General features: G+C 42.7%; 1 protein-coding gene across 1 annotated transcript in view; it reads right to left on the bottom strand.

The window, feature by feature from the left end:
• LOC144515927 (leucine-rich repeat and fibronectin type III domain-containing protein 1-like protein) overlaps positions 1–14,972 on the bottom strand; it is a 191,640-nt gene that overhangs the window by 835 nt on the left and 175,833 nt on the right. Inside the window, exons 8-9 of the mRNA XM_078247125.1 lie at positions 5,485–5,668; positions 3,228–3,450 (exon numbers count right to left, since the gene is read on the bottom strand). Coding sequence (XP_078103251.1) covers positions 3,228–3,450; positions 5,485–5,668 — 407 coding nt within the window. The remainder of the gene's footprint in view (positions 1–3,227; positions 3,451–5,484; positions 5,669–14,972) is intronic.

Here is a 14,972-nt window from a genome sequence, read left to right as displayed (position 1 = left end):
TATTTGACATTTTTGTCACTCTTTTGTCACTTTATTTGACATTTTTGTCACTCTTGACATTTTTGTCACTTTTGTCATTTGTGTCACTCTTTTGTCACATTTTTGTCACTCTTTTGTCACTTTATTTCAGTCTTTTGTCACTTTTTTAAACATTTTTGTCACTCTTTGTCACTTTATTTGACATTTTTGTCACTCTTTGACATTTTTGTCACTCTTTTTACATTTTTGTCACTCTTTTGTCACTTTATTTTGACATTTTTGTCACTCTTTGTCACTTTTCTTGACATTTTGTCACTTTTTTTGACATTTTTGTCACTCTTTTGACATTTTTGTCACTCTTTTGTCACTTTTTTGACATTTTTGTCACTCTTTTGTCCCTTTTGACATTTTTTGTCACTCTTTTGTCACTTTTTTGACATTTTTGTCACTCTTTTGTCACTGTCACTTTTTGTCACTTTTTTGACATTTTTGTCACTCTTTTTGTCACTTTTTGTCACTTTTGACATTTTGTCACTCTTTGTCACTTTTTTGACATTTTTTGTCACTCTTTTGTCACTTTGTTGACATTTTTGTCACTCTTTTTGACATTTTTGTCACTCTTTTGTCACTTTTTTTGACATTTTTGTCACTCTTGACATTTTTGTCACTTTTTGTCACTTTTGACATTTTGTCACTTTATTTGACATTTTTGTCACTCTTTTGTCACTTTATTTGACATTTTTGTCACTCTTGTCACTTTATTTGACATTTTTGTCACTCTTGACATTTTTGTCACTCTTTTGTCACTTTTTTTTACATTTTTGTCACTCTTTCGTCACTTTTTTTGACCTTTTTGTCACTCTTTTGTCACTTTTTTTGACATTTTTGTCACTTTTTTGACATTTTTGTCACTTTTGACATTTTTGTCACTTTTGACTTTTAGACATTTTGTCACTCTTTTGTCACTTTTTTGACATTTTTGTCACTCTTTGACATTTTTGTCACTTTTTTTGACATTTTTGTCACTCTTTGTCACTTTTTTTAAACATTTTTGTCTTTTGTCACTTTTTTGACATTTTGTCACTCTTTTGTCACTCTTTTGACATTTTTGTCACTCTTTGTCACTTTATTTTTGTCACTCTTTTGTCACTTTTTTTGACATTTTTGTCACTCTTTTGTCACTTTTTTTTTTACATTTTTGTCACTCTTTCGTCACTTTTTTTTTGACCTTTTTGTCACTCTTTTGTCACTTTTCTTGACATTTGTCACTTTTTTTGACATTTTTGTCACTCTTTTGACATTTTTGTCACTCTTTTGTCACTTTTTTGACATTTTTGTCACTCTTTTGTCACTTTTTTTTTTTGTCACTTTATTTGACATTTTTGTCACTCTTTTGTCACTTTATTTGACATTTTTGTCACTCTTTTTGACATTTTTGTCACTCTTGACATTTTTGTCACTCTTTTTCACTTTTTTGTCACTCTTTACATTTTTGTCACTCTTTCGTCACTTTTCTTGACATTTGTCACTTTTTTTAAACATTTGTGTCACTTTTTTCAAAGTTCATTTATCAATTGTTTTTTTCTTAAACTAAAACACCCAAATTCAATGAAAGTAGTGAACTGATCATTTATTTCACTTGTGAAACAAATAGTTTTTTTTTGGACAATTTGCTTGAAAGAAAACCCAAATTTCTGATAGAGAAACTGTTTGAAAACGGGTCAGATTTGACTGGAGGTCAACGGGAGGGTTAACTGGGACAATACCTTTAACATTAGAACAACCAGATGTGAACGACGCATGGTGTTTAGGACATCTAGCCTCTAGTCCTTGTCAGGCTTTTACAACAACAGCATAACAAACTATCTATGCAATGCTCAGAAAATACAGAAACCCTTGTGTTGTCGTCCCGTTGATCGCGCATCACGATCGAGACTTTTTGTTTTTCTCTTTCAACGTTTTTGTCACTTTTCCCATGTTTTTGTAGCTTTTCCCGACATTTTTTCTGTCACGTCTTTTGTCACTTTTTTCTGCACCTTTTGATATTTTTTGGGGTTTTTTTTCACCGTTTTTGAAGCTTTTTCTGACATTTTGGTCACTTTTTTCAACGTACTTTTATGATTTTTTTTTTCAAATGCTATAAAATTTAATAAAACACCCATATGCAATGAAAGTAGTGGACTGATTATTTATTTTACTTGTGAAGAGCGTTGGAGGGAACCATCAAGCCAATAGTTGTTGTCGTCTCCCCTCTTGTGAGCCTGGTCCTACCAGACAGTACGTAGGCTACCAGAGTGGCTCTGGGCAGATCCAATAGTTTTAAACTTCAACAGAGTACCCGCCTTCAAGGAAGTTAACACTTGTCAATGGAGAGAGGCCAGACTCTCTGGACAAATGAAATGGACCAGAGTCTGGTAGGACCAGGCTAATGGACCAGAGTCAGAGTCTGGTAGGACCAGGCTAGTGGACCAGAATCTGGAAGGACCAGGCTAATGGACCAGAGTCTGGTAGGACCAGGCTAGAGTACCAGAGTCTGGTAGGACCAGGCTAATGGACCAGAGTCTGGTAGGACCAGGCTAATGGACCAGAGTCAGAGTCTGGTAGGACCAGGCTAGTGGACCAGAATCTGGAAGGACCAGGCTAATGGACCAGAGTCTGGTAGGACCAGGCTAATGCTAATGGCCCAGAGTCTGGTAGGACCAGGCTAGTGGACCAGAGTCTGGTAGGACCAGGCTAGTGGACCAGAGTCTGGTAGGACCACGCTAGTGGACCAGAGTCTGGTAGGACCAGGCTAATGGACCAGAGTCTGGTAGGACCAGACCACATTAACTGCTGCACCCATTAAATGAAATGTCAATTAAAGTTGGAATATTTTTAACGGATAAGAATTTAGTTCTTGATAAATAACTTGATTGAACATTGTAAACATTTTATTCATAGGTGTAAGTATTTAAGGTCAGACCCCACATCAACGGTTGGAAAAATGAGCTTAAGCTTTTTGCTGCATCTCTTCAATGCATGACAAAGGAAAACGGCAAGAGACTCTTATTTGTTGGACTTACATTCCCTACTTGACGCAGTATCTTTATTTTCTTTATTTGTTATGTTTTGTTGTATATATTATCTCATCCTCAACACGCTTTTTTGACAAATGTCCAAACACATTATGCCTTGATTGTTTGCATCACTATTGTACAATGAAGAAAATAAAAAAAAGAAAATAAAAAAAAGAAAATAAAAAAAGTTACCTTGCCCCGCCGAGGAGGAGGACGGAGGCCCGGCGAGCACGTTGGCTCCCCCTCCTCCTCCTCCTCCGTTGGTCTGGGAGCAGACGTTGGCGTGGCGCGCCGCGGCTTTCTGCTTGTAGTGGTTGCTGTGCAGTTTGTACTTCATCAGGAGGATGAAGATGAAAACGAGGACGGAGGCGACGATGATCCCCCCGATGATGATGATCATGGTACCTCCCAGGAACTGGAGAGAGAGATCAAAACGCATGCAGACAGTTAGCCGATCCGATGATTTACCAGTTTTTTCAGTGGCTCTTTGAGTCTGGCTCAGTAGTAAAAATACATTTCTGAACATTCAGGGACACCGTACATATACAAACAACAAAGGATAAAAAAAAAAAAAAAAAAAATATGAAGATGCACAGCAACGAACAAGCAGAAATAGAAGCAGCAGAAAAATATAAAATTACACTGATCAATGGATGAACATTGCTGGGATGGGTTATTATCATAATATTTATGTATGGGCTTTATCATCAGTCCTTCCCCTCTCACTATCTCCACAGGACGCTTGTGATTGGTTTAAAAAAATACAAACAAGCCAGAGCACTTTTTTACTCTATCCCAGAATAGATAGGCGGTGTTGCCAGACCTTTTAAGCAATATTTATATTCACATCAACGGGATTTGTTTGATATTATACAAAAACCGTACGCTAAAGCGCCGCCAATAGCCGCCAAGCGTAGATTTGTGCCTGATCGTGCGCCTGGCCATTCATACTAGACGCGCATTTCTCTGCGCCGGTCACAAAGTGATCTTTCTACTCTCTGCTCTCTCTCTATGTGTGTGTGTGTGTGTGTGTTCCTCTCTCTCTGTCCGTCCGTCGGTCTCTCTCTCCGTGTACCTGATCGCGTGTCTACGCTAAGCGACGAGCTAGCGGCTGGGGCAGACGCCTGCTGGCTGTCGCCTCACTTCATGGAGCTTCTCAACTCCGAAAACTTTGAAGCAAATTGTCAATTCGGCATCAATTTTCACAAGACTGCCTCTATTAGAAATCTAAACAGTTCATTTCTCGCCTAAAACGTTGTCAGAAGTGAATTTAATGATGAATAAGATGAAAACTGTTAAAAATGTCCCGTTGTTGGTTGTTGCTCTGTCTGCAAGTTTCCGAGTTGGCAGTGGGCGGGACTTATAAGTTCGACCAATCAAGTCCACCTAGGAAAAGGGAAAAGACCCTGCTCTGAAGTAGGAGCTAAAAAAGTACGCTACTGCGGCCAGAGGAACTTAAAAATCCCCAAATGTTTCCTGTCGGAACACGACGAAAAAAATGTTCTAGGAACGTTTAGTTCTAAGAACTGCAGAAACCCCTCCGGTCGGAAAGCCCCTATTAACAGCAAAAGAAATCAAAGAGTGTTGCCAACAGGAGGTTGCAGAGCGCCCTCTGGTGGACAGGCGATGCAACGCCAACACTCAGAACATGGTTGAAGGGGGTTTCGTCCATTTTTATTTAGTTTTTTAAATGTTCATTTATCGGTTATAAATGCCGATACCGATAGTTTGGAAAATGCCTAATATCGGCCCGCCGATATATCGGTCTGGCTCTACGCAGCTGAGAAGTCAAGACCGCCAAAATCACCACGAACCTAGGTGTTTTATTTTGAAATGTGTTATCCGGTTGCACTGTGGCCTTCCTGTACTGTATGGGATTACTTGACACATTTGCTCGCGGCTCGCAGAAGAAATAGAGGAGACGTCGAAAACGATCGCTGCAGCCTGATCGCACCTGGTATGATCAGAAGTTAAAATAGCTCGGCTTCACGGGGCTTCGCGGCTTTTCGCAGCGCTTCTGCGCCCGGGGTGTTTTGGCTGTTATACTAGGTGCTCCGCTCGTAATACGGCCACTAGCGATCGCTGCCTTACAGCAAACATCAATGTGGTCTTACAGCAGTACTTAGAATACTTGCAAATTATTAGGGCTGCCCTCTCTTTGTCGATAAGTCAACTAATCCATCGTATTGTGGAGAAACTCAGATTTTACAGATCTGTTGATTGAAGCAACTAATGGATGAAATCATATGAGTTAGTCGACTAAGAATTTCTTTAGTCGAGGACAGCCCTGCCAATTACAGTGCATTACTTTTGGTAGGTATATGTACGAAAGGTTCTTGAGAACAGTCTGATTAAAGCTACTCCGGGTCCTCTGAAATAAAGTATTTATTCCAATTCCTGCTGTTGAACTCCGTGCGTTTTCTGGCTGATACAGGCGTAACACGCTCACCTGGTCTCGTATGGAGTGACAGCGTCCGTACTCCGTCTCCGTGGCGAAGGACACACAGCCCACCAGCTTGGTGCCCGTCAGGGCGGTGATGCCGTCGTCGTAGACGGCCAAGACACACAGCTCGTAGTCCCGCGACGACGCCAGGTCACTCAGCAGGAAGTACTTGTGGTTGGCTGGGATCATCCTGAATGAGAGAATGACAGAGACAGGGTCATTTTAGGCTTTTTTTGTGTGATCTGATTAGTAGATTATTTGCAGGAGAGGGCTTCAGGTGGTGGAGAGAGAAACAATAATTAATTTCTTCCTGAGTGTCTTATTTCAGCTTTAGAACCGTTTACATTCTCACTCCCGTCGCGTCAAAACGTGACGCTTGGTCTGGTGCCTTTTGGCGTTTGTTACTGATGCAAAAGTCATATTTTGACGCTCTGGGTCAGGACTCTTGGTGTCACTATTTGTTGCTCTGGGTTGGGACGTACGTTTAACTGACATGCAGCACAAGAACGGGACAGTTAGGTTTGGGAAAAGATGGTTGGATGGTTGGATGGTTGTTTGACCCATCCACCTCCCCAACCTTCCTCCCTATGTGGATTTTGGGTCTTTCATACTTCCACCGTTGTCGCTCTTAACACTACGCCATCTTACAGCGCCGTGGTTGAGCTGCTGCTCTGCCCGGTGCGTTCCATACAGACGCTGAAGGGGGATACTGGCGCCGGTATCCGACGCTGAGAGCCACTGACCAAGTCTCAGCATTTTACAAGCTGGGGGTACAAACCAAACAAGAACCAAGCCGATTCCCCACTCCCAACAACGGTCAGCCAAGCCCGGATTTCGTTGATGGTTCTGAAGACTATCCTGACAGGATCTGCACCATGAAGGCCAGCCTGGGCAGCGCGGTTCTTCCGTTTTCATCATGTTCGTATACTCTAAAGTCACGTTTAATGGCGCAAGATTTCCGGTTTTGAGATAGGGGCCAGGGATTACTGACAACAGCATAGAGTACAGTAATGAAGTGAAATTTGCAGTCAACAGGACATGTAAGAACCCAGACTCACCCCTTCTCTAGCTCTGGCCATGCAGGTGGCCCAGGTGTATAAATAGACTGATTATTGTCAGAGCCCGTGACGCCCTACCTTGTGTTATAGGTGAAATGAGCTATAAACTAGCATAATATATACACATGGCTCCCATATTCTGGTCACTATTATACAGCAATAATTACATTTAAAGTTAATGTTGTATACAATGTTCTATTGTTCTTTCTTCTTTGGAGAGTGGCCTTCTTTACCACCCCTCATTCTGTCTAGTCCAGTTAAGAAAAGGCAGTTTTTAAAAGTCACACACAGTAAATAGGTCAGAGAACCAGCTGCAACTTCTGTGATGCTCCACACTCTTTTTTTTGGTGTTTATATTAGTTAGAGATACATTAAGAGTGACAGTCCAGGCCCCCTTCTTCATCTTTCAGATTGTTTTCTGTGGTTGGTTAGCTTTATGTTCTCACTGTCAATGAAGCCCATTTCTGTCTGTGACCACCAGACCAAAAAACGTCACGGCATCGACCGGGAAGGGGACAAATGTCATCGACAGGGGGGGTCAGTGGACGGATGGAGAAGGAAGCATCAGATGTGGTTGAAAGCTAGTAAATGCATCATGTAATTTAGACTGTTTTGTGGCATACCAGGGTTTCTGCAGGTTCTACCAAGGCAAATGTAAGACTTTTTGAAACCCTTCTGAATGAAATTTAAGACCTATATCACAACATAAAAGTACTATGAAATGCAGAGTCACAAAAGTCCTTGCAGAGTAAATAAATGTATTCAAATTGCATAAGTTACACACAGTAATAATCATCTGTACATATACAGCAAATTCTATTCAGACAAGCGAAAGAATTAAAAATACAAACATTTCAATGAGCATTAGAGGCATTACATGAACGTAGGAAAATTAAGACCTGTTTAAAATGAGTAAGACGTAGAACAATATACTTTGGATTTTGAAATGTTTTTATACTCGGAAACCCTGGCATACACGTTGTTGTGTAGAAGACTCATGGCGCTTTTCGTGGGTGTCAAAAGCCATCATTCTCATTCGCAAACACGCTAAAACCTAGGAGTAAACTCTGCACTCTGTCACATTAACTTATTGGAACATTGTTACGATTTTGTAATTCTTTTCTGTACAGCATTTCCTTGAAAGCCCCATATTGATGCTACAGCAGTACCAGGCACAGAGCTTAACCACAGGAGCAGAAATCAATTTCAGTGTTCACTGTGACTGACTATTATTCCGTGCTAGAGGAGGACAGGAAAGGTTTGCGGCTGTGTGTGTATTGAACCAGACAGAATGAAGGGACTCAACTGCGACACAAATGGACTTCTCCGTCACAATGAAATGTCCAAGTAATTTCTTCCTCATGCAATAAAGTTTGAGAATAACAAAACTTGGGAAAAACCTATTTGACAAACTAGTTCTCGTATTAATGCTGTGCTGGATGGGTTGGTTCGTCCATTGTTTACTAAACCTTTAGAAAAAAAAAAAAAAACCTTTCATTACTACTGGCTGTGGGGAATTGAACCTCCCAACCCTGGCGCTCTCAGAGCCTTGCTCGAAATAACTCCGCTTTACAGAAAGTTACTGTAAACATGGAACCTTGCCAGCAGCAAGTACAACGGTCCTATGTATGAATTCTTTTTATACATTTCTTTTCGTTTTTTTAAGACACTTTATCTACAGAGAATGTAATGTTAATGGTCGCCATTTTAAAAATTTAGTTAACGTTGGGAAACGGTCGCCGTTTGGTTATGTTAAGGCACCGAAACTACTTGTTTAACGTTAGAAAAATGTTACTTCACTTGTAGTCTCTCATTGCCAGACCTTCCTCCACAGCGCTGCAGAAGGGGGTCTGGCGAGTCCAAACAGCATTCGTGCTCTGGTTTATTGGCATTTCTTTAAACCAATCACAATTGTGTTGGGCGGCGCTAAGCGCCAGACGGAGCCACGGCGCCTCTGCAAAATAGCCTCTGGAAGGAACTTGTTTTGGTGGAACGTGTGTACGTTCAAAGTTGGTTTTAGTCGTGCAACAGAAACCTCAGATTGGACAGATAGTCTAGCTAGCTGTCTGGATTTACCCTGCAGAGATCTGAGGAGCAGTTAACTATAGTCCTCACAAATCCACCAGAGTTTAGAACACCAACACAAAGGAAGAGGAAGGTCACGGACATCCGGCCAAAAAGAGGGACATCTGGCGGAATTTCCGGCAGCAACGGGGCAATCCCAGATGTGGAACGTCGTGGATATAGACTACTTCACTTGAGGTTACGCACGGGACGTTGAACGTGACGCTCGTTAAGTTAAAAAACAACTCGCCGTTTGCTTTTTAAGATTATTTTTGGGGCATTTTAGGCCATTATTTCTATAGGACAGCTGAAGACATGAAAGGGGAGAGAGAGGGGGAATGACATGCAGCAAAGGAGTCAAACCCACGGGCGCTGCGTCGAGGAGTAAACCTCTATATATGGCCGCGCGCTCTACCAGGTGAGCTACCCAGGCGCCCTGCTTTTATTTTTAAACGGGATGCGAACCCTGCTCTCCTGGGTAAAAGTCCACCGCCCTTTAATGCCTCCTCATGCAGAAATCTGGCGCTCTTATACTTAGTCACTTTACTTCCTGCTTTGCTTCCATCATAATTACTACGGCCGTTACATGGTGCTGTCATTAGAAACGTCTCCAAGGACAGTCTCCACCAAAACTAGCTAAACTGATAAACAGCATTCTAGGTAAGAGATAAGAAATGTGTTTTTGAATTTTGGGGTGGCCTTACCTCGGCCAAGGAGGTTGTGTTTTCGACTTGGTTTGTCCATTTTTTGGTTGGTTTGTTTGTGTGCTGGATTACAGAAAAACTACTAGCTACTACTACTACTACTACTTTCATGAAACTTGGTGGAAGGGTGAAGAATGGGCCGAGGAAGAACCCATTCAATTTTGGAGCGGATCCCGATCACGGGGCGGATACACACATTATTTCTCACTCTCGTTGACATTGTGAGATTGTGCGTTTGTGCTGCATTCAGAATCTGTAGGTCTGCTGGAATGTATTTACAGAGACTGTAGCAAACAATCAGCTGGTCCAGGATCAGATCATGTAGAAGTCATTTCCATCACTGACCGGAGGGCACATGTGCACAATCGTTAACATGTTCTCATTTCACTGTTAACTGGGTCTGAACTGCCAATAAGTGTGTTTGATATTAACCTTTTCAAAGTGCCAGAAGCAAACAATAAGTTGATCTGTTGCAGGTATGTTTCCCTTGTAGATGTGCCGTTGCATGTTGGGATTGGTTGAACAGTCTGATTGCATAGAAAATTGAGTTAATAGAATAAAAGCTGCATTTCAGCAGAGCAACATTTCACTTTGATTGCACATTGTTACATGCAGTTATATGTTAAATGCAAAAAGATCGAGCTCGCAAAAGGACCTTTACATGTTGGTGTTTCATTCTATTTCAGTTCATCTCAAATGATCTCGTGTTTGATGGATCCTATCTAGTAGGGGGGGTACGGTTCATGAAAGAACATCCGAACCGCTCGGTTCGCATGTCTCGGTTCGCATGTCTCGGTTCGGAGCGTGTGTGCGTCGCACCGTCCATCAGTCCACTGTTAACGTGCACTAACCTCTTACTGCCGTAGTGCCCACTTTCGACACCCATGTTAAAACACTTACTGGAAACGACCAGACATAGACAGACATAGACAGTATATAAACGACGAGGGGATGAGCGTGACGAACGCAACCCATGGCAGCTGATTGGACGAATGCGTCACGTGGTTCTTGCTGCTCCCGAATTTCAAAACAGACTCTAATGGCGTCTCGTTCTGAACACGATCTCGTATTTTACGAAAATAGTTCACCGAAAAGTGTTTCTGAAAACATTTTAAGCGAGAAATAGGCCGTACGGTTGCTGAATCCGTCTGTTTTTTTGATCGACAAAGGTCAGTTTAAAAGATTTTCGTCAGATTTTGAGAGGCGCCGAGCCGACCGCTCCTCAGGTGGCGTGTGGCGTGCTGCAGGTCACGTCACGTGTAGAAATGGTAAGTGGGAGAGATGAAGAAGGCTGTAGAGATGTCAGGTGGGAGAGATGAGGAAGACTGTAGAGATGTCTGGGGGGAGAGATGAGGAAGACTGTAGAGATGTCAGGGGGGAGAGATGAGGAAGACTGTAGAGATGTCTGGGGGGAGAGATGAGGAAGACTGTAGAGACGTCAGGTGGGAGAGATGAGGAAGACTGTAGAGATGTCTGGGGGGAGAGATGAGGAAGACTGTAGAGACGTCAGGTGGGAGAGATGAGGAAGACTGTAGAGATGTCAGGGGGGAGAGATGAGGAAGACTGTAGAGATGTCTGGGGGGAGAGATGAGGAAGACTGTAGAGACGTCAGGTGGGAGAGATGAGGAAGACTGTAGAGATGTCAGGGGGGAGAGATGAGGAAGACTGTAGAGATGTCAGGGGGGAGAGATGAGGAAGACTGTAGAGATGTCAGGGGGGAGAGATGAGGAAGACTGTAGAGATGTCAGGGGGGAGAGATGAGGAAGGCTGCCCGGAGCTGGAGGATGCTCCAGCGTCGTATCAGTCTGGTGTGTGGGAACATTTTGGATTTCATGTCACCTATGATGACAGCAGAAATCAAACAATAGACAGAACTGCCACTGTGTGCATGCATTGTGCAAAATGCATTCAATATGCTAATTTTAGCTATATATATATATATATATATATATATATCATATGCTGAAGTATATTTCTGGAGTGTTAAAGTAAAAAAAAACAAGAACCGTACAGAACTGAAAACCGTGACCCTAAAACTGTGATGTGAACCCAACCGTGGGCTTTGTGAACCGTACCCCCCCCCGGTATCTAGGGCTGCAACTAACAACTACTGGTATTATTAATCAGTCGATTAGTTTCTCGAGTAATGGATTAGTTGTTTGGTCATTAAAATGTCAGAAAATGGTGAACAATGTCAATCAATGTTTCCCCGAGCCCAAGATGACGATTGGTGATGAATATGTTTAGTTTGCTGTGACAGAGGAGAGAATAAGCTAGAAAATATTCACATTTAAGAAGCTGCAATCAGAGAATTTGTACTCAAACCGATTAATCTATTATCAAAAGAGTTGCTGATTCATTTAATAGTTTACAACTAATTGAATAATCGATTCGTCTTTGCAGCTCTTTTCCTATTTGTTATCCAGAAAGTAAACATGATCATACTGCATTCTGTGTTTTAGATGTTAAACTGCATTTTTGTTGTACTGGTTGTCCTTTCTTGACAATGACAAGGACAAGGCAATGACAGTAAAGTTAAACCTAATCTAATCTAAAGTTGAATTTCATTTTGCCCTTTTAAGGTGTCACTCAAGTTTCATTCTTATCGCCGCTACTTCAAGTGTTGACTTTGATCTTTGCATGCTGTATTTTTTAAATCAGATATTATCACGTTTGCCAGTCCACGTTAACCTTTGAAGTAAATCTGCTGCTGCCAAGTAAAGCCCTGTCCCTTATCGTTCTGTCTCGCCATGTCTCTATCTAATCAAGACATGATAGTCCTCGTTCACACGTGTTTAGATCCTTGTATTGATGTTGCGGCGTTGCTGGTTGTAATGACGTCTGTTGCGGTTGTCCTGGAGACAAAGAGAAGTAGACATCTGACACAATTAAGGGCAGAGGACCTTTCCAATAACACGAAAGATTGAAGTGGAGAGAATATACACAGAGAGCAAAGACAGAGCCTTGTCTCTTCTGCTCCGGGAATGATGTAGCACTTTCAACTTCCAACTTGAAAATCAGAAGGGTACAAGGTAGAGTGAGATTAAAGAGGGGAGGCGAGGAAGACGGCAGTGAAAGAGAGGAAATATGGGGAATAGAGAAGACAAAGAAACTACGTTGTGCGCAAAAGCAAAAGTGATGAGAAAGAGGCCATGAGGGTAGACGGGAAAGAGAAAGATGGAGAGGGATGTGAGGGAGAGAAAACAAAGAAGTGTCACAGTGGAGAGAAACGAGGCGAAGATGAGACAACACAGACAGAAATGACAGAAGCAAGAACAAGAAGAGAGATGACGAGAGGAAGTTGGAGAGACGAGACTATACAAACTTTGCTTTTTTCAGTTTTGGGGTCAGAAGCTGACAGTGATGCAGAGACAGTGAACACCGTACTGGACAGATGATTGAAATGTATCGACCTGAAGCAGCCCACCCATCTTTTTCCAATTCGGTCCATTTCCACTTGTGTCTCTTTCTTTCTTTGCTTTTGCCGGCTGTAGTAAATACAAACGTCTCTGTCCTGATCAGTTCACCCAGCCTACTAAACATCTCTCGAAGCTGGAGACACATCTATTTTCACATGGATGGCAGGCTCATGACCTGACATCGTCACATCCACTGCTGATTAGTCACGACTTTCCATGTTTCTGTTACCTAACGCTTCCTTTGTGTTGGCGTTCTAACCTCCGGTGGATTTCTGAGGACTATGGTTAACTGCTCCTCAGATCTCTGCAGGGTAAATCCAGACAGCTAGCTAGACTATCTGTCCAATCGGAGTTTTCTGTTGCACGACTAAAACAACTTTTGAACGTACACACGTTCCACCAAAACAAGTTCCTTCCCGAGGCTATTTTCTAGCGGCACCGGGGCTCCGCGCGCCGCTTAGCGACCGCCCAAGACGATTGTGATTGGTTTAAAGAAATGCCAGTAAACCAGAGCACGTTTTTCTCCCATCCCAGAATGCTGTGTGGACTAGCCAGTGGACGTCATCTTGGGCTTTGGGAAACACTGATCGACATTTTTCACCATTTCTGACATGTTAGAGACCAAACAACTGATCGATTAGTCGAGGAAATAATCAACAGATTAATCGACAACAAAAATAATAGTTAGTTGCCACCGTAACTGGGTCTTATTCTTGGCGTGTTCCAGGCAAACGGATCGCGCAAGATGTTTGATGCACTCGTTATACATCTCTTTGGGCTTTTCGACAATTTCAGACGACGTGGACAAGGCCAGCTTCCGCATTGGATGTAAGTGAGTTTTAAACTTCAGAAACAAAGCTGCTGTGTGGCAGAAAACCGGCCTTGCGGTGGCTTTTCAGACACAGAAACGGCAGCAGAACTGCGCCACCCTTAAGCTCGAGAGCCTGTTCTGATTCCTTAACTAATTTGAGTACAGATAGAGATGGAGGAAAGATTTGGAACAGCTTGTAAAAAGAACTGAGAAAAAAAAAAAAAAGAACAAAGGCAGAGTAATCTGGGCTGCAGAGAGAGAAAGAGAAAGAGATGTTATCGCTGGAATGATAACTAAGCGGAGAAACATGGGAGCTGTGAACTAGGCCACGCTCTGAAACAACCAAGATTACTGCTTACGCTGGACCCACTCATTCGCTCTGCTACACACACACACACACACACACACACACACACGGAAAAATACAAACATGCAGGAATATAGACATAAGGACATGTCGTACTGTAAGAAGGTCTGACAGAGACATTAGTTTTTCTTTATCGTAGTATCATGGTATACAGGGTGCGATTTGTGAAAAAAAGCAGAGGGGAGATATTTTTTGATCATGCACAACAAACCAAAACATGCAAGAATGAAATCCCCCTTTCAATACCACCATGGATATAGAGCCACTGGGCCAGGCATGCCAAAACACTTAAATATGCACTTCAATATCCAATGCACTTGCACTTCAATATCTCTAAATGAAATAGCACAACATGGTGTCAACAGAAAACACTGTGCTTTCAAGTCGGAGAGTGGAGTTCACTTTTCGGCGAAAACAAAAATCCTTTCACCCCGGAAACGCTTGTTCGTTCCTCAGGAGTGTTTTAACCCAAACCACGATGTTCTTCCTAAACTTAACGAGTTGTTTTGGCGCCTAAACTTAACTGTCGTCGCCGCCACATGACGCTCACTTTTTCTGGCTAAGCTCCACTACCATCCACGGCCCCTGAAAGGACCGTCATCCGGCGGTGCCTGTAGCCGGCTCACAGTCACCCGTTGGCGGCAACTGCCGCTCGGATTGTGTTCACGCAATCCGTTCTCACACCAAACTCGTAAAATACGGACGTTTGGGCAGTGGCTGTCAGCGCCAGAAGCGACGCAAAAAGCTCCCTTCGGGGGTTCAGCGTGTTTGTAGAACGCACCAGGGAGATCTACGGTAGCGAGGAGTATGAAATGCCGAAAATCTGCATAGGGAGGTTGGTTGGGGGGTGAACGGGTCAAACAACAAAGGACTTTCACCCAGGAGACCGGAGTTTCCTAAACCCAACCGTCCCATGCAGGGATATGTAGACCACAAAGGGGGCAATCCCACGCATCCCCCTTGGAAAACTGCACCCTGACGGTAAACTCTGTAGTAATGTGCCTACCGAACATAATTTTTTCTTTCCGTCCTCTTCTTCCGCGTCTTAGTCCGTCCCAACGAGGAAGCACG

This window comes from Sander vitreus, chromosome 3, assembly GCF_031162955.1.
Source record: "Sander vitreus isolate 19-12246 chromosome 3, sanVit1, whole genome shotgun sequence".
NCBI classification, from domain to species: Eukaryota; Metazoa; Chordata; class Actinopteri; order Perciformes; family Percidae; genus Sander; species Sander vitreus.
Note: the sequence above shows the minus strand (reverse complement) of the source record. Positions and strands in the feature narration are given on the sequence as shown.